This window comes from Nicrophorus vespilloides, unplaced genomic scaffold, assembly GCF_001412225.1.
Source record: "Nicrophorus vespilloides isolate i.1.1-1 unplaced genomic scaffold, Nicve_v1.0, whole genome shotgun sequence".
In the NCBI taxonomy this organism is placed as follows: Eukaryota; Metazoa; Arthropoda; class Insecta; order Coleoptera; family Silphidae; genus Nicrophorus; species Nicrophorus vespilloides.
This window is the reverse complement of record NW_017097008.1, coordinates 66,452-85,291: the sequence shown is the minus strand read 5'-3', so window position 1 is coordinate 85,291 and position 18,840 is coordinate 66,452. Positions and strand designations below refer to the sequence as shown.

General features: G+C 33.2%; 2 protein-coding genes across 2 annotated transcripts; both read left to right on the top strand.

Moving 5' to 3' along the window:
- Positions 1-513: 513 nt before the first annotated feature.
- On the top strand, positions 514-3,178 carry LOC108558700. Its single transcript, XM_017915695.1, has 3 exons — positions 514-583; positions 649-1,089; positions 2,732-3,178. The coding sequence occupies exons 1-3, from the start codon at positions 551-553 to the stop codon at positions 2,801-2,803; spliced, it is 546 nt and encodes a 181-aa protein (XP_017771184.1). The 5' UTR covers positions 514-550; the 3' UTR covers positions 2,804-3,178.
- Positions 3,179-3,779: 601 nt separating this feature from the next.
- LOC108558701 (histone deacetylase 4) lies at positions 3,780-18,135 on the top strand. Its single transcript, XM_017915696.1, has 4 exons — positions 3,780-4,437; positions 15,720-15,784; positions 15,844-16,438; positions 16,563-18,135. Exons 1-4 carry the CDS (start codon positions 4,082-4,084, stop codon positions 17,935-17,937), a joined length of 2,391 nt encoding a protein of 796 aa, XP_017771185.1. The 5' UTR covers positions 3,780-4,081; the 3' UTR covers positions 17,938-18,135.
- The last annotated feature ends 705 nt before the right edge of the window (positions 18,136-18,840 follow it).

Genomic DNA, 18,840 nt, shown 5'->3' with positions numbered 1-18,840 from the left:
CAGTGCATTTTTTAAACAAAGACTAATATCGCTGTGGCTTCATAACTCCGCTGATGATTCGGTATTGCTAAGTTGTATGCAAAGCTCAAGGTCGGAATATTTGCTAACCAAATTCATTCTCACTACAGAAAATGAAGTACAAACCAGGTAAGGTAAAGCATATTTATTTAAAATAATAAATTTATTCATTTTCAATTTAAGAGTTATCAAGTTATTAATGCAATTGAGTCATAGATCAATACATACCGATATAGTGGAATATATACCAAAAGTAATGCAGGAACAACATCTTTTATATTCGATTTTGCTATTGAAACCGTCTGTTTCAAATGATATTAATTTCTGTTGCTTCGTCATTGAAAGATTTTTGCAAATAATCGAATCTGAAATTAACGAAAATCTACTACAGGAGATATGCAGTTATTGTTTGAAGATGTTGATGAATAATCAGATGAATCCGATAATTTTAAAACATTTTTTGTCCGATAAATTTTTCCTGTTTTTATTGAAATTATCACAACGATCTAATGAAGAAATTAGCATAGTTGGAATGAAGTTACTTAGAAATATTATAAAAATATCAGTAAGTATTTTATATTGTTTACTGAGCGTATTTGTTAATTATATTTTTTTTTTATAATTTCATAGTGTATGCACAAATTGAATCTATGTAGAGATTTGATAGAATTCGATTTCTCACCTTGCATAACTGGTTCGGATATGCGACTGGAGTATGCATTGAATTTGCTGCAAACTATTCTGAAGAATCTAGAAAATATGCCTTTGCTGACTTTGAAATATCCATCCATTGATCTTCATCAGAAGCTTATTATGTTGAGAAATGGAAAATTCAGTGGTATTGTTTACAGATTATTGATATACCTACTGAGGGAACAATCGAGTTTAGCTACGAGCATTCACAACATATATATGATCAATTTCGAGTGTAAACAGTGCTCCAAGCAACCCGAGTTTATCGACTTCCTTAGACGTTTTCTAAAATTAGTGAAACACACTAAGTATTATCCTGTGCAGATTGCTAGAATCCAGAAATACGTCGATAATTTGAGTTCTGAAGATGATCCTGCGGTAAGTTATTACTTTGATTTTTAACTCATACCATCAACTATTTACTGCTATAATAAAAATTATACTGCAGTACTTAAATATAAACTATAACTGTTAAACGTCTCACAATAATATATTTAAAATAATAACATTTTTAGTTTACATGAAATAATGTTTCTGCAAATAATAAAAAAAATATTCATAAAATCCATAATGCTTTAAGTACACAAGCATAATATGATTATGAAACATTCAATAATCTGTAAGTAATCAAATGATTAAAATCAAGTTTAGGACGAAACATATTGAATACAACTTTTACCAATTCCGATCGTTATTATTAAATCAATAAACATGAGTAATGGGTGTATTTGTATAAATATTCTTATAAAACGATGATGAGAAAACGTAGCATAAAAAGAATAAACCCTAATGATTATCCATATTTACATAGAACAGGTACATAACAAATTATAACGGATTTGTTTATTGTCACGACGTCAGTTATGACGTTGCGGGTCCAATAAATAATCTGGTTTCAACTGCCACACAATTAGCAGGGCGATAATTATTTAAATGCTACGTAATTGAACCCAGCAGGATTACCCAATTCAACATCCGGCTGATTATCGATTATTGATTGCCAAAAACTAGCAATCGTTAACATTTTTAGGTGGTAGTGGAGGCAGTATGCTTCCGCGCGCAATCTTTGGCTCAACTAATTTAAGACGCGGAAGCACTTCACTCGCATTTTACGAGACGCGTAAATTTGGAACCGATTTTTTCAACATTCGATTCATTGCCCCCCTATTATACACACGCCAGTCCCGAGCGAATGTACATTCATATCTGTCTAGTTATCGTGATATACAGAATAGGGTTGAAAATATCAGGGTTGATGTATCAAATATTGATATTACCAAAAGTTTGACTTTCAATAATCGAGTTTTAGTACAAAAGTAATAAAAGTAAAGTAATAAAATAAAAAAATAGTATTTTCATTAAGTATAATAAATTGTTCAACATAAGAAACTCATTCAAAGACAAAATAATCTAGGTAGTATAATTTATTTATTTAATGTCATGTTAAATAATATTGATTGATGGGTGGGTATAAACGATGTTCGTATTTATTTGAATAATAGACAGACATATGAGATAACATGTGTTTTGAATCAATAACAAATGTTATTAATAAATAATGATCATTATTGATATCAATGTCTGAGATATCTTAAATGTGTTTATTATTTGTGATAAACAATAATAATGTGAGTCTAGTGCGCATTGTGTTTGTCAAGAATTCAAACGATGGTTGTTGGGATAGGTTTGATCAATTACAACAAAAAAAACAATACAAGTTGTACATGGATTGGAAACAAAAGGATCGTTTGGCAGTTATATATTAAGACATGCTATATATTTAGATGTTCGTTTTCGTGTTTAGATAAGTATTATTTTTATATTTAGATAAGCGATGGAGTTTTTAGTGTCCCTCGCATATTAAAAATAGCCCATAACTGGTTACTGTGGAGCGTTTAGCGTGGAGTCTGCTTTATTTATAACTCCATTCTATATTCGCTAGTTCTAGTTATAACTGACATATTAAACAAGTGGTAGGCGCACAGGACGGATCTATACTGAAAATCTCGCGAAATTTCAGATTTCCGAGCTGACGAGGATCCTGCAGGCGTGGACCCCGCTGAAACCAACGGTCGACATCTCGAAGATTTGATGCCACTCTCAATCAAACCTGCAGCAATCCAGTTCTCATTCTATATATGTATATGTTGCTTTTGCTATTTAGTTCTATATTTTTTTTTCTTGCTATTTCTTTTCTCACAATATGATTCCTGCTGGTGTTCGCGATGTGCGTTTAGCGCGCATCGGGTGGTTCTATTTGTGAACCGCTCCGAGAGCGCACACAAAAAAATGGATTTATTTATAATAAAGATTTTCTATATTTATCTCAACCTTGGTGTTTTACATTCCGGGCAGCGTTGCCGCGCATTCGACCCGCGATAAAAACATAATAATCTGTTGCATGTGGCTGACGACACGTGACTAGCTTGCTCTTTCTATCACATAAGATTGGGTGGGGCTTATTCGTTTGTCCGTGTACATTTCAAGCTTGTTGTCAAGTTTACTTTTTATGACCTATCACCTATACCTTCTATTAGGTATTACTGTTAAATAACGTATTGATATTAACATGTTTTTTAAAATATCAATAGGTTTTTTTTGTACTTAAACTTTAATAATTTGTTATTTCTATCTTCTAGTTTTGAAATTAATTAATATTTAGCTGAAAACTAAATATATTGCTATAGCTATTATTATTGCTAATTAATTGGTTTTTCTTGCTTCTATTTCATTATTACATTTGCTGAAGGTATATGATATTGCTTGTAGTCAGTGGCAAAGACAATGAGGCACGTCTATAGGAGCCACAGACTTTGGGTTTAGACTATAAGATAATGTCTTGTTTTGAAATTATCTTATAGTATTTAAAATAGATTATTGTTTTTAGTATTATTGGGGGTACCACAAAAATAATTTGTGTAAGGACTCGAATCCGCCACTGATTGTGTTGTAATATTGGAGCGTCAAATTGTTTGCAGGATTGTTTTAGGTTTGATGAAACTGGTGTCAGGGTATTTGGCGTGGACATGTGGCAACAGCTCGAAACTGGTGGTTTCAGCAGGAACAGGAGGCCGAGAGTTGTCGGATGGTAACACGGACGGGAGTATGGTTTGGAGCGCGATTGCGTGTGGGTTCACGTAGAGGATCGTCTGTTGGCAACATCGCTTTGTAGCTGGTTATCCTGCTGCTGCCTGCTGAGTGACGCGCCGCCAGTGTGCTCCTATATTCAGCGTAACATCGGAGAGCGACCGAAATGACCTCACCACACATAATTAAAGAATTAATTCTGACAGAAGTACTGCTGCCATTTTGTGCGCTGTGATCGGTGTGTTGTGTGTTTTTATTCAATTCAAAAGTGATGTAGAAGGCCATGGCAGAGCAGCGAGAGGCACCCGAGAGACTGCTGGAGCAGCAGATCCTGCAGCTCAAGAAGCAGCACCAGTTGCAGCACCAGATACTTTTGCAGCACTTCCAACAGCAGCAGCAGCATCTGGCCGAACAGCACGAGCAGCAGCTTCGGCAGCATCTGAAAGAGTTCTGGGACCAGCAGAAGCAGCTGCAGGACATCAGGCAGCGAGAGCAACTGGAGGCGCTAAGAAAGAAGGAGAAGCACGAGGAGAGCGCTATCGCGTCCACCGAAGTAAAGCAGAAACTGCAGTCTTTCCTGCGGCAGAGAGCTTCGGGATGTTCCAAAACAAATCTCAATCAGAATCAGGAAAATTCCTGGTAAGTGTGCTCCTGCAGGTCCTTTGGTTCGTGAGCGACCAAAACTATTCGTATTGGATTAGGTCAGGTTTAAAGTACGCGCCCTTTCAATTTAATAACACTCGCTCGCATATACCATCAGCTGATCACTCCTACCAACCAACCTCTTGCTCGGTGTTTGTAAACACTGTCACCGTTTCGCTCATCTACATACACGTGTCTCCCAAACTACGAAATAAAAATTGAAACAGCAAAACATCATCCTCCAAACAGCGCAATTTCTATGAAATTGTTTAATATTCACGTTTCATATTCAACAAATAAGTGACCAAACATTCCGATTTGATTAAACATTTCAAAACCATAATGCTGATGATAAATGAAAGTAAATTACAATTGCTCTAAACTATTTATAAAATTTGCTACTTATTGTAGGGAAAACCAATTTTTCATTAATTACAACTCTCCTATGTTCGGCAATTATGAACACATTTATTTTCATACATTCATTAATCCTATATATTAGAACAAACCTTTTAACACGAAATCCCCTTATTACATCTATTTTCATAAATGATTAATAATAATAATACATTAATAATTCATTTATTAGGTTTACTATTTCCGTTGATGCTAGATAAGTAATAAACTCGTTTTAAAACGGAAGAAAAGCATTGTATGAAGCATTCGTTTGTAAGTAAAAATATTACGAGTGAGACTATCTTTGCTTTCTATCGGTGGCGGATATTGGCCTCTGCAAGAGGTCAGTCTCCAGATGTCCCTAATGCAGTTTAATCTATATGTCTGCATCACAATGCATACACATTCGTTGTAATGAATTAACTTGACATTGCCGAGAACAAACAATGCCTCGTAAAGTAGAAGAACGAGAATATAAGCGACGCGACAATTATATGAAATCAATTTAATCGATTTTTCTGCATTTTTTTTCTTGTTCAACGCGAGTCAGGTTTGCACAATCCGTTGCGAAAGACCGCAGTTAAATATATCCAAAAGTAACGTCTAAAAATAACGAATTTATCACTGTATTATTGTGTAGCGATTAACATTTGACTTTCAAACGTTTCAATATCAGTTATAAGTATTTCCTATGGAACTGGAAATCTACACTACCTACTTTAGTATGTATTGATAACAATAACTCTATTTTATTTATCTTTTATGATTAAGCAGATAAACGAACAGCTTTTATAATGTGGCCACACTACTGTATAATATCTGTTTAGAATGTCTTCTTATATCACATGGATCTTGTAAATGTAAATTATATGGAACAATATAATATTACAGAATACTTGTCAGTTGACGAGTGCGTGGAAAAACATCTGAGGTAATACTGCCATTGAAGTGATTCATTCATTTATCGATAACCCATTCGTTCTATATTTAGAAATACTTGTTTTTCTATATTTCAAATTTAAGTCGAATAATGATTTTTCATATTTTCATCTTCATCGTCAAAACATTTTAGTAGATCCAAACTCAAATATTGTGCAGTTTTATTCAAAGTAATAATATTAAATTACAGGTTTTTATAATATGCAATTATGTACACAAGTCTACCATAAAACCATCCAACCAATTCAGACATAAAAGATAAATGATCAAGTGACTATAATTTAAAATCATTAAAACTTGCATATGCATGAAACATGTATATTTTCAATAACTCCAACTAAAACTGATAGTTTGGATTTATATCTTGTACATGAAATTGTGTACATTGCTTAAGATATTAGTAATTAATATTTATAATTGTATTATATAATAATTAATTATTGGTTGAAAGTTTGCATAAAAAAAACATGTTATATAATATTGATATATTATTCTACGGAAAACTAAAATTGTGCTACATAAATCTTTCTTTGATATTAACAACAAGTGCATTGCAGTTATAAAATAATGTTTAATCCATTGCATCAAGTAGAAATGTCTCACCTATTATGAGCCTCAATGCTCACACCTTAAATATAAAATGTCATAATTGCACAGAGCGCTAAAGAAACACATATAATTAGATTTACAAATATTTAAATGTGCAATAACTTGACAGAATTGCAATTAAATATGCTTTATTGACTTCAAACAACGGTAGCAATTTATTCAAATTAGATCATCGTTTATGCATTGATTGTTATATTTCACTGTCAAGTGATCATTAAGTTTTTCGTTTCGTTTCTATTAGAGTTCCATTCTCGAATTGGCAGAGAGCCACTCTAGTAGTGACACACGTTGCTTAACGTTCGTAATCTGTCAAAAAAAAAATGAAATACCCGATGGTCACTACTATTTGCGTTCATATTTTTGCTATCCATTCTTAAAATATCTGAGCATCTTCAGTGCTAATTGATTTATGCGCTGAGAACGGCCGAACAATTATCGGGATTCTATCTGTAATTGCAGCTAAATCAGCTCGAATGGAAAAGTTATGAATGTGTGTGAATTATAATTAATTCGTATGCGGATGATGTTTGCGAGCACATTTATTTATGGCGCACGTTATCAAATGACTTTGTTTTGACTTGTGCAGCAAGAGTCAGCGCAATTACAATTTTCATACATACAGAACGCAATTACGTACATGGACTTAACAAAAGATATGTCACGAGGTAGAGTCGAAATTAGATGTGCAATATATGACACTGGTGAAATTGCATGAAAAAAATAAATAAAAATAAATTGGTCCTAATGATTGCAATTGGAATGTACGGCACATTGAAAATTACTCACGTAATTGGGCGATGCACAAATTCCGAATGGATAGCACTGAAATTACCTGCTGACATTGAATAAAATGCGAACTTCATTCATAACGAAGTTTTTATTTTTATCACATGTCGTCACATAATCGCGTTAGATATTTGCGTGGAGCGCATAATGGAATTGTTTTATAAATACACCATCAATCCACCAAGGAATACGTATAATATGATAATGCATTTGATGCATGCATACTAGAAAAATGCGGTTTTCTTTTTGAGAAAATAAAAAAAAAAGGAAACAAATTTCCATCCGATCAAAGTGACGTTGCATAATTTAGGTAGTTACGTTTTACGAACTTTACTAATCAAATTTCGAGCTGGAGTGTTCCAGGAAATTCAGTAATTAGTATAGAAGACGTGAACGTCAGATTTCACGTATCTGAGCAGTCCAATTAGTGTTTGAGTCAAATTGACGTTAATGAGAACATCAAACAGATCGTACTACATTTTTATCACTTTCCCGTGCGAAATTGCGCAAACAAACAAATACGTTCAGTTGAATTACATAAAATACGCACCGTGGACATTGTTTAATCTCGTGCGTCAATAATTGCACGTTTCATTACATTTTTCGTGGCACTATTAGAGATTTCCTTCTTTATAAAAGCTTGCCATATAGAATTTAATGTATGTTAATGCATTCCACGTGCGTACAAGTTCTTTCCTACTTTGTATTTATTTCTTTGCAACGTTATCTGCGCCATTGCGGTAAGTTTATGCGCGCTTTTAAAAACTAACTGAATAAGCCGCAAATTTATGTAATTTAAACAAACATTGATGGAGAGAAAACTTGTATTTTCTGTTTGCGACGAACGAAGTTATGAATTGGAATACGTGGAAATAGGATTTACAAATATAAATTTTTAGCGGACCGGCCAAGATATAAGATTGCCATGGGGATTTTCAGCTTCTTGGCAGTCCTTTCATTCAAAATATGAAAACCTGAATCACGGTGTTTCGTGCATCTGGCATCTTGCTTTCCTATGTACAAACTAGTAATCCGGACAAATTACGCTTTATTAGTCATATTATATTTTATACAAATTGCAATTTATATATATATATATATTTCAATTAATATCATAAATTACATTGCTATTTTAATGTTTAAATTATACCCAATCAATAATAAAAATAATATTTATATAACGTAAACGTTTACAAAAAATACATAAAATGTTATGTATGTAATGATTACCATTGACTTAAATGTATAAATATTATTAAAAGGGATTTAAAATGTTGAAAGCCGTTGTCTGTATTTGCAATGTAAACTCGAAGATCTCGAAGGAATCGTGCCTTATTTACAAATACCTGGAGATAATCTGCAAATGAATTTTGTCTCTTTAAGGTAATTGAAAACAGAAGATTCAGATTCCTTGACGTATGTTACAATCATCTTGACTTATTTAACGAGAATTGTATAGTCATCTATTTCATAGAAACGTCTATATCTTCCTTTTAAATTACTGTTTCTAAATATCATCATATTTTCATAAAAAATATATTTGTGCATAAATAATGTGTGTTCAATAATGCAAAAATTAAACATTTATACATCATAATAATAAAACAAAACATTAATTGTTATTATTGACCATAAGTATTACTGCCTATATTATTTATTGTGATTAAGTACTAAGACATTAATTAAGGCTAAAGTTATTATATAGATAATTAATGATTAAATTTTGTGACACATATTACTTTAAACTATAAATAGAATATTGATTTTATGTACTATCATAGATTAGTATTATTCAAGTATTATACAATGTAAAAATTAATTCTAATCTTGTGACGTCTAAAAATTCTATAAATATAGTTTAGCTAATTTCACTTATATATTAAATTAAAGGTCTATAATAAAGTAATATTTCATCAATTTAAAATTTATTCTCCAGAAAAAAACAGAAAAACAATTGGTGACAATAAAAAAATACAGGTATCCCTCGAGTTCCGTTCCAAAGGGTTCCAAAGTCGAATTTGTTCGTAAGTGGGAGGAACTTAAAAAAATTCAAAATCTTACCACACTTTATCATGGTTTTTACTTTTATAGATTAAAATAAACAAAATACTTACTTACAAATACTTTCCAATGTAGACATCACAATTATTTGATAAAAAACGACAAAAGTAACAAATGCAACAAAACAGATAGATCTATTTCCTTGCAACAAGTTAGAGCATTTAGAATTTTGTTCGTAAGTCCGGGAGTTCGTAAGTCGGTGGATATATCTAATATAAATCAAGCTAATTTTGTTATTAGCATATTCGAAAATAAATCAATTTAGAATTGGCGTAATAATTATGTAATCTTTACAAATTATTAACGACATTTATTGTTTATCTACAAAGCATAGAGGAAAAAACGTATGTAATACTATATAATTGGATGTCTGTTCTTGACGGTATAGCATTTTGAAGGGTCAGCGATCCGCGTAAGTGAGCCTTTTAAATACGATACCCTTTAAAGAATTTAATTATCAACTCACTCACTCTCTGAAATACTAATAAATTGTACATGTAACAACTCTATTGTTGAATTCAATCGCATAAACTCCAACTACATGCAGCGTTATTATGTAACGTTGTTACCGTAGATTACACGGATTCAATTAGAATTTAGAATATCGACATCGATCTGCATGTATATGTATAAATTATACAAAGGAACGAAGTTAACAAGACCATTAACTAGAATAATTGAATTATTAATAAAGAGCCTTTGATATCGTTTTCTTTTTTTTTGCATACTGTGTTTATGTTTGAATGGGTTTTTGTCTAAAAGCAATTAGTTTCGTTTCTGTTGCTTGTTTTCCTTCTGTATTGAATCTAAATATAATTTTGCACTTTGTTGCAAATAACAGAGAGTTGCGAAACTAATTTGCAACTTTAGCGAATTGTATGCATTGTCGGTACCTCTGTTCACAGTAGATGATAGCATATCACGCATGACCATATTTAAATTATTAATAAAACCGACTTATCATCTCTATTGATAAAGCGTTGTATGAATGTCGGTGCGGATTTAAAACAAAAATAATATCTTTATTTTCTTATTAACATTTTTAAATAAAAAATTACTTACACATTAGTAGAATTTTTTTAATTCATGATTAATAGCGTAATAAGTTTAAACTCCAAATATTTTCATGCATTTCTATATAATTATAGAGCAACATTTACGTTTTATTTTTAATTTTCTCATAATTTAAGTATCGTTTATGTAGACTTTGTATACACTCTATTTTTATTTTCATTGCCAATGTACAAGTTATTATTTCTTTAATTATCGAGACTTGTTTATGCGACTGAACAACAATAATATATTTTTTTTCGCGCAAAAAATAAATATACTTGGTAATGATAATGCATGTAATCTCGAATGTACTCGAAACGAAAAGAGTATTAAAAAGTATAAAAATAAATTTTGGTATTGGAAATTGCGAAATTACATTTTTTTCTCTCTCGATCATTTCAACAATCTTTGTCCCTGAGAGTAAAAATGTTATCTACGTTATTAAATTTAATTTTTCGGATTTTTATTTTTTGTCGCAATGTTTGTAAATATCGAAACGTTATCATACATTTTCATCATATCATTTTCTTTAACTTTGATCAAATTTTCGGATTAGAAAAGTATTGCGTTAGTTTGATTGTATGAGGTATTTTGAAATATTGATGTTATTGAGGTTATTTTCAAGTCGATACAAATGTATACTATTTCATGCATATTATCAACATTTAAAAATCTTACTTAGATTGAACTTAATACAGATTTAAGGTTGTATAATAATGTAGTACTTTATAACATTTAAATAACAAAAATTGATTGTTTTATAATATCATTACTACACTTTTTGCTACCATTTCGTGTTTATTAATACTGACAACAATTGTTTTCTTATTTCAGTTTTTCAATTACATAATTCTGTTATATTATAAACTAATTGTGATTTTCACACACAATGAATAAAGAACTTATACAGTTACCAAGTTTATCTCTTCCGTTTTAAGTTTGTGGCCATACACGCTTACAAAGAGTGATTCATGTGACCTATAGATATTTGCTATTTATTTATAATGAAAACATATTCAAAACAAATTTCTCGTTCACTTTAAAGCGTTTTACAGTAACAAAATGTGTAGTATATGACCTTAAAATATCAATAATCTTGTTTTCTATTAAGAAAAAGTTTACTTGCGATTTCTTGCAAGAATACAGGTTTAAACATTAATCTGCAAACATGTACTCACGATGTTGAACTGAATAGAATTCGTATCGAATGAAGAAAAAACTGTAAGATTAAGAATGCAAACGAAGTTTTAAATATTCTTTGCATTTTCATGAATCGACAGCGACACGAAACGTTTTAATAAATTGTAAATAAGAATGTTGATTGATGAATAGGGAGCACGTGGTAAATAATGTTGCTGCACCTGCACGAAATTAATTTTATAATTACATTTTTTTTTTGATCTACGATCGATTGCATCAAGTGCCTCAAGTACCGAGTCTTCTCTCAATCGTTTGTTTTTTTTTATGTAATGAGGACAGGTTAATAATGGATGATGGTAGGCACCAGCTGTATCGCGTTAATTGCAAAACGATATTAAGCATCCCCTATGATAGAAAATACGTAAACAATGTGATCCGGTTTTGGTAGATTATTATTATTGATTTTTTTTTTTCAATATTCCATATGGTTTTTAAAAATAGAATGCCGTTTCCATTGTGGTCGTAAACTTTGGGTAGCTTTGGTCTATTTTTAGATGGGCCTGGTTTTTGGGATCCGGGGGGGAAAAATTTCTAATCGATATAGGAAAACTGATAAGGCAGACGCCGGAGCGATAAAAATATAACTTCCACTTTCATTGCCAATGTGTCCGTTTCGTTTCGTCTCGTTGATATAAGTTTTCTATTGATTTATAATATCTACACGGGATCCGATTGCAACATTCTCCTCGACAGACTGAAAAGAAGAAATCGAACAGTTGCTACCAAAAAATGTTACCGAAATAACTACACCCGTCTAATTATGTTTATGTTGTATTATTTTTAGAAGTTATTAATTTTCGAGTCTATATTTAGTATCCAGATTCACGTGACCGGCCACGATTAATGTTTAATTCATTCTACGTTCTGGACAAAAACAACATTTACATACATCTTACTGAAGCTAGATTCGTTTTTTTTGACTCGTCGAACACATTGCAAATACATATTTCGTGTACATGTGTTTTCGGTACACACACACACAGTTGGCGTTGCGTAAAAATAGTTTGGGGAAATTCTATCAGGTGGCCGATGGAAATAGCTGTTTCGCTTTTGGTTCTTCGGATGTAAAAATAAACATGCGACGCGGTGCGATAAATAAATAAATCTGGATGAGTAGTAGTTTTTGGGATGAGATCTTCCTGCTGACGAGAATAGTCCGGTCGGTGGTAAAAGCCCACCGCGAATCATCGGATGACCAACAATGCTATAATAAATTCAGTTGTTGTATGTATTCGAGTTTATTAATAGACGACTGAAGAATAGTCGATTTATTTTGATCTGGGGAAAGTTAGATTCGTGTACATTGACCAACTCAAATCATTATGTGTGTGTATATAATTCATTAATTTTTTTCACCAGCTCACAGTCAAGGTCGCGCCGTTCCTCCACTTTGATTGTTTCGTATGTGTATTGATTGTTGTTGTAATTATTGTTTTGATCGGACGCTCGGAACTTTGATGTGGCCATTTAACCATAGCGCGTTATTAATTCGTGTATAATAGTGTTCGGCCTTCGAAGTTTTTATTTTTAGATGTTATAATGTTTTTAATAACCTTTTATACACACTTCATTTATTTCGTATGTGGTCCTATCAGTCCACACACTAAAAACGCGATAGTATTTTTATACCAATCCGTTACGTTTTATTACATTAATTTCCTATTTATTTATGAATGTTGGAATTACCATTCATTTTATAAAATCAATATATTTTAAGTATGCTGTAATAGTGCAAATTACAATATCATTCATTACTTGTGTATTTAATTCTACAGTATTAATATGCAATAATTATAATTGAGGTGATTATCAACACCATTAAAATACTAAATCTTTTTTTTAATGGGAATAGTTACTTTTATATCGTAATTTAAATTATTTCAATAATGAAAATATGCTTTATTATTTAAATTTAACTTGATATTTGTAGTTTGATAGTAATATTAATGGTTATGTAAAAATATTCAATTGGTTGCAGGTTTTAAGTACCTTGCAACTATTAAGATGAATTGTTTATGAATATGTTGATTAAATCAAAGGCAAATATGTTTTATAATTATTTATATAATGTGTTGTGTGAAAATGTGATAATTTATATATGTATTTCCTTAAGAAAGAAAACTAGTCGCGCATACGAACAGATTTATTTCAGTAGGTGTCATGTGTTATAAAATGTGCGGAAAACTAAAAATAATATGGTAGAAAATAAAATGTAAGAAGAGAGAGAATGATAGAACGAGCACACACTCACACAAAAAATGGTTACGCCTAACCGGAAAGTACAAAATAATATCATCGTCTAAATTTATCTCTCGACGACTTAAAAATAAAGAAATAAGCATTATAGAAATAGCAATTATTTGCACGAATGGTAATAACACTTTTGCATCATCGCTTGAGCCGAGATGCTTTGTGTGCAACGAGTGTGTGTGTGTGGTATGATTGAAAGTGAAGTTTTAAAAATACCCGTTTAAATAAATCCAAACTGACGCTATTTATAGGCGTCGGCCACATTGATCTAAAGACTAATTTATGTTTTTTTCTTTTGTTAAATACTTATTAATTATGTTCCTATCCTCTTGTTCGTATTTCAATTGCGTTGGGTTTAATGAATGGGAAGATTAAATGCAGCCAGGAGATCTGTATTTTATTAAGAAGATTATAATGTAACTTGCTGTCCGAATGGTCGTGGATCTTTGAAATCACCAACTATTCATCTCTGATTCTCTCTCTCTCTCGTGTAATCAGATGTTTTCTATGTCTCCGTCTGTCTATGCTCAGATGCAATTAGAACAGTTCACTTGACCTATACCAATCGCAGGCTAATTAGAGTGAAGAAGGCAACTCTCCGCCACAGGAAAATAGCCGAATGAAAATGATTCGCGCGCGACTATTTTTACAAGTTTCATAATTAACTGGCATGGGATTCCGGCGAGGCGGCGGCTCCCCAAGCCAAATTTTGGTCTTTGCCAAAGCCGATGAAAATAAAAGTGACGCCCTCGATAAATTTATTATTTTTATTATATGTGTTTATTGCCCGATGAAAATACAAAGAGACTTAAATACTATCAGCGTCTCGGCGTTCAAATGTTTTCATCCAATTTTACTTCGTTCCTCGACCAAAATAAATGTTGCGGTTAGTTGTTGGTAAGGAAATTTGATTAAAAGAAAACAACATGTTTCAACGCTTATCGCAACCTTATTAACCGATGATTATTTCAAGTACAACTAATACAAAATCCATTCATATAAGATTTGTACATTTTCATTTTCTCATTTTATATATTATCTACACTTTACTTATTTCCCCGAGATCCGATTACTTCAAATACATGTTTCAGATTTGTACCATTGGATTTATTAAACACGAACACGAGATTTTTTCTCTCTCAATTGCGTTTCTTGATTACGTTGCATTTGCGAGTAAATTGCACATTTCAATTACTATTTGTGAGAGAAAAAAAATAGCAAGCGGATGTATGGTTGATAAAGCTTTAAGTTGGCATTTAGTAGATATAGTTCTTTTTTCTCCTTTAATTGTTGGATAATTGCGCTGATAAATTATTTGGAGAAATATATGAAATGAATAAGCGGAAATTTTCTTCCAGCTTTGAGTATATGTTACTTATGTTCCCTAGCAACAGATGTTTCCATATAATTCAACACGTATTTGTGTTATGCTACAAATGCAATAAACGATTTCGTTTCGGTGTTTCTGCATTATTGCATATTTTTTTTTTGTATGTTTTTATTTATTTTTGTAATGCGTTTGCAATGAAAAGTTCATCTATTCCTTGCAGAATAAATACGAATATATATATATATAAATATATATAAGAAGGCCATTGGCGAGGCACGTGCCTCCAAAGGTTGGAGCGATATCCAGAAATAGAAATGATATTGATTAACTACCCCTTCCGCCTGTGCTTCACCGCGAACGCCGCCTTCGTCGTAATACTGGCTGCCACCACTTGGCGTTAAGAACATTGAGACCGTCCCTATATGCTCAAGGTCTTCCCCAGATTTCTTTCAACAACCCCTAACCATTTCTATATATAAAATCGAGCTTTACGGAAAATACCTGTAACCCGGGAATTTGGGGAAGATTTAATTTTAACCTAGAGTTTACGTAGCATTGATTTTTTTTGTACATTACATATACGAATTAGTAAATAATTCAGCGCTTTAATTTTGTTTCTTATACTGATTTTTGTTTGTTTGTATGTTATTTGCAGGTCTGAAGGTATGGACACAAGTTCAGATCAATCTCACGCCAACGACTTTCCATTAAGGAAAACAGGTAATCGATTAGTAGCAACTTGTGTTTATTAATGTATATTAATGTAAATATATTTGTAGCGTCCGAGCCAAATCTCTTAAAAGTACGATTGAAACAGCGAGTAATGGAGCGTCGCTCTAGTCCAATGAGTAAACGTCACCTGCCTCCAAGTTTGAAGAAGAAAATTTTGTCATGTCAGCCGCCGAGTGAATCACCCCCACAAGAACCTCCTAAAGAGTTGAGTCCTCCTTGTGAATCTGATGAATATCAGAGACACGCTTTGTTCAGTAGTCCATCGATGCCTAACATTTCGTTGGCGGCTCACCACCTTTCCACTACCGAAGTATCGGAAGCGGCCATGAGGGCAGCATGCACGGCCCGGTTAGGAATGTCGTTAACTGGACAGATGCTGCCGGGCTCGTTGCCATTCTACCCATCATTGCCGGCCATCGAAAGTGAACATGAAGAAGCATCGACATTGGATACTATCAGCGAACTGCAAGAACCAACACCCCGCGGTGTTATTAGGCCTTTGGGTAGGACGCAATCTAGTCCGTTACCATTGAGGCATCCGCTGCTCGATGGAAATCATAAACCCGCCCAACAACCTGCGCCACCTCTGCCCGAGGAACAGGAACAACGTGATATGGAACTTAGAACCAACGAATCAAGAAGGTATTATTATTTTCAAGAATATTTATCTATGATACATTCAAATCATATGATGTATTGATAGTATTGATTGCACATGTTCAGTAGTTAGCAAGAAATGTTACTAAATACAATTTCATTATTGTAGTATTCGTCCTTTATCGAGGGCTTCTAGTAGTCCGGTGGTACATTTGGCAGCTGCAGCTCTGCTGCAAAGACGCCGAGCTTCCTCAACGCCAACAACGGGCTTGGCCTTTGACAACCAAATGCTCAAACACGCTTGTGTGTGTGGTAACAATTCTCAGCATCCAGAACACGCCGGTCGACTCCAGAGCATATGGGCGAGGTTATTGGAAACAGGATTGGTACACCGGTGCGACAGGATTCGGCCTAGGAGGGCGTCGACGCAAGAACTTCAGACGTGTCATTCGGAAGCTCATACCTTGCTGTACGGCACAAGTTCGTTGAATAGGCACAAAATTGATATGAGCAAAATGAGTGCACTTCCTGTGCCGGCTTTCGTGCGGTTAACGTGTGGTGGCATTGGAGTGGATTCCGATACGACATGGAGCGAGTTGTATACGGCACCAGCAGCTCGTATGGCAGTGGGATGCACCGTGGATTTGGCTTTCAGGACTTGGACCGGAGATATACGCAACGGATTTGCAATTGTAAGACCGCCTGGTCATCACGCTGAACCTCAACAGGCAATGGGTTTCTGCTTCTTCAATTCTGTCGCTATTGCTGCGAGATTGTTGCAGAAAGAACATCGCGTTCATAAAATACTCATCTTCGATTGGGACGTGCACCATGGAAATGGAACTCAGGATATATTTTACGATGACCCAAGAGTATTGGTAATTTCAATGCACAGACACGATGACGGCAACTTCTTTCCAGGAACGGGCAATCCCGTCGAATGCGGATCGGGAGCGGGTATCGGTTTTAATGTGAATGTGGCGTGGTCGGGCGGTTTGAATCCGCCGTTAGGGGACTCCGAGTATTTGGCCGCTTTCCGGAGTGTTGTGATGCCAATTGCAAGGGAATTTTCTCCGGACATTGTACTTGTTTCTGCTGGATTCGATGCTGCTGATGGACATGCACCACCATTAGGCGGTTATCGAGTTTCACCTGCTTGTTTTGGATATATGACACGTCAGTTGATGCAGTTAGCACGTGGACGAGTGGTGCTCGCCTTGGAGGGTGGCTACGACTTGCCTTCAATATGTGATTCGGCGGAGGAATGTGTTCGAGTGTTGTTGGGCGATCCTCCGTCTTCTATGCAGCCTGCCGAACTTGCTCGTGCACCCTGCCAGAACGCTGTTATTGCCCTACAAAATGTTATAGCGATTCAATCTAGGCATTGGCCTTGCCTTCACGAAGGGGCTAAGGGAGTGATATGCTCCCACAACGACGTAGTTAGAAATGAGAAGGATGACAAAGACACTGTTTCGGCGATGGCCTCGTTGTCAATGCAACAGTCGCTTGGGTATCCAAGTCCGGACGCTGCAAGACCTAGCTAATAAACATCTCCCTTCTCATATTCTCACTGGCTAAATTGTACATTCCGGCATTTGCTCAACGCGAATGTCCTTTAAATTTTAAGATCAAATTATTATGTGTGTTTTATTTTTGTTAATATATTGAAGTTTTTAAATAAATGAAAACAATTTATTTACTTTTACTGTCCGATTTTCAACGAGGAGAATGGTAAAACATGAATTTTGAAATATATTGATACACATAAATAAATTTATTAAATATAAATAATATACAAATGAATATATAAATGTTTATATTCCCCTACACTCTTAACGGGGAAATACTCAGAATTGTTATAATAAGAAATTTTATATTGTCATTGTTATTATTTTCATTCTTATTTTTTATTATCATATTTATCGCCTTTTTATTATATTTTTTAAATATAAACAGATTATATCATGTTGAATATAAACGAAACGAAAATAATAAATGTGCTTATTAAATGGTTCCTGAAATTCTCAATATCCCTCAAATAAATGTTACATGTACAACGACTCACCCATTTATTACAATTTCAAGCACAGCATTTACATATCTTATTACTTTTTTTTATTGTTTTATTTATATGTTTCATACAAATATTCATTTAATATTATTTATACCTTCTCAATTTCCTACATTTTAATTTGTTTTTTTTTTCCTTCTCTATTTCCTACAATTTCCCATTAATATTATAATTCAGCAACGAATTTGAACAAACAATCATTATAATTTATTGGTCAGAAATATTCACTATAAATAAATTTAAAACTAAAAACTTTAAAAATAAAGAAACAACTCTAAATATAAATAAATAACAAAATGCAAGTTTCAAATTTAAAAAAGATGATACAAACATTTCTGCTCAAACAAATAAATATTTCATAAGACTTGATTATAAA

Coding starts and splice junctions, on each gene's coding strand:
- LOC108558700 (XM_017915695.1), top strand. CDS start 551: ATGAAGTTACTTAGAAATATTATAAAAATATCA. Junction 584..648: donor GAAATATTATAAAAATATCA/GTAAGTATTTTA, acceptor ATAATTTCATAG/TGTATGCACAAATTGAATCT. Junction 1,090..2,731: donor GTTCTGAAGATGATCCTGCG/GTAAGTTATTAC, acceptor GCGAAATTTCAG/ATTTCCGAGCTGACGAGGAT.
- LOC108558701 (XM_017915696.1), top strand. CDS start 4,082: ATGGCAGAGCAGCGAGAGGCACCCGAGAGACTGCTGGAGCAGCAGATC. Junction 15,785..15,843: donor CTTTCCATTAAGGAAAACAG/GTAATCGATTAG, acceptor ATATATTTGTAG/CGTCCGAGCCAAATCTCTTA. Junction 16,439..16,562: donor AGAACCAACGAATCAAGAAG/GTATTATTATTT, acceptor TCATTATTGTAG/TATTCGTCCTTTATCGAGGG.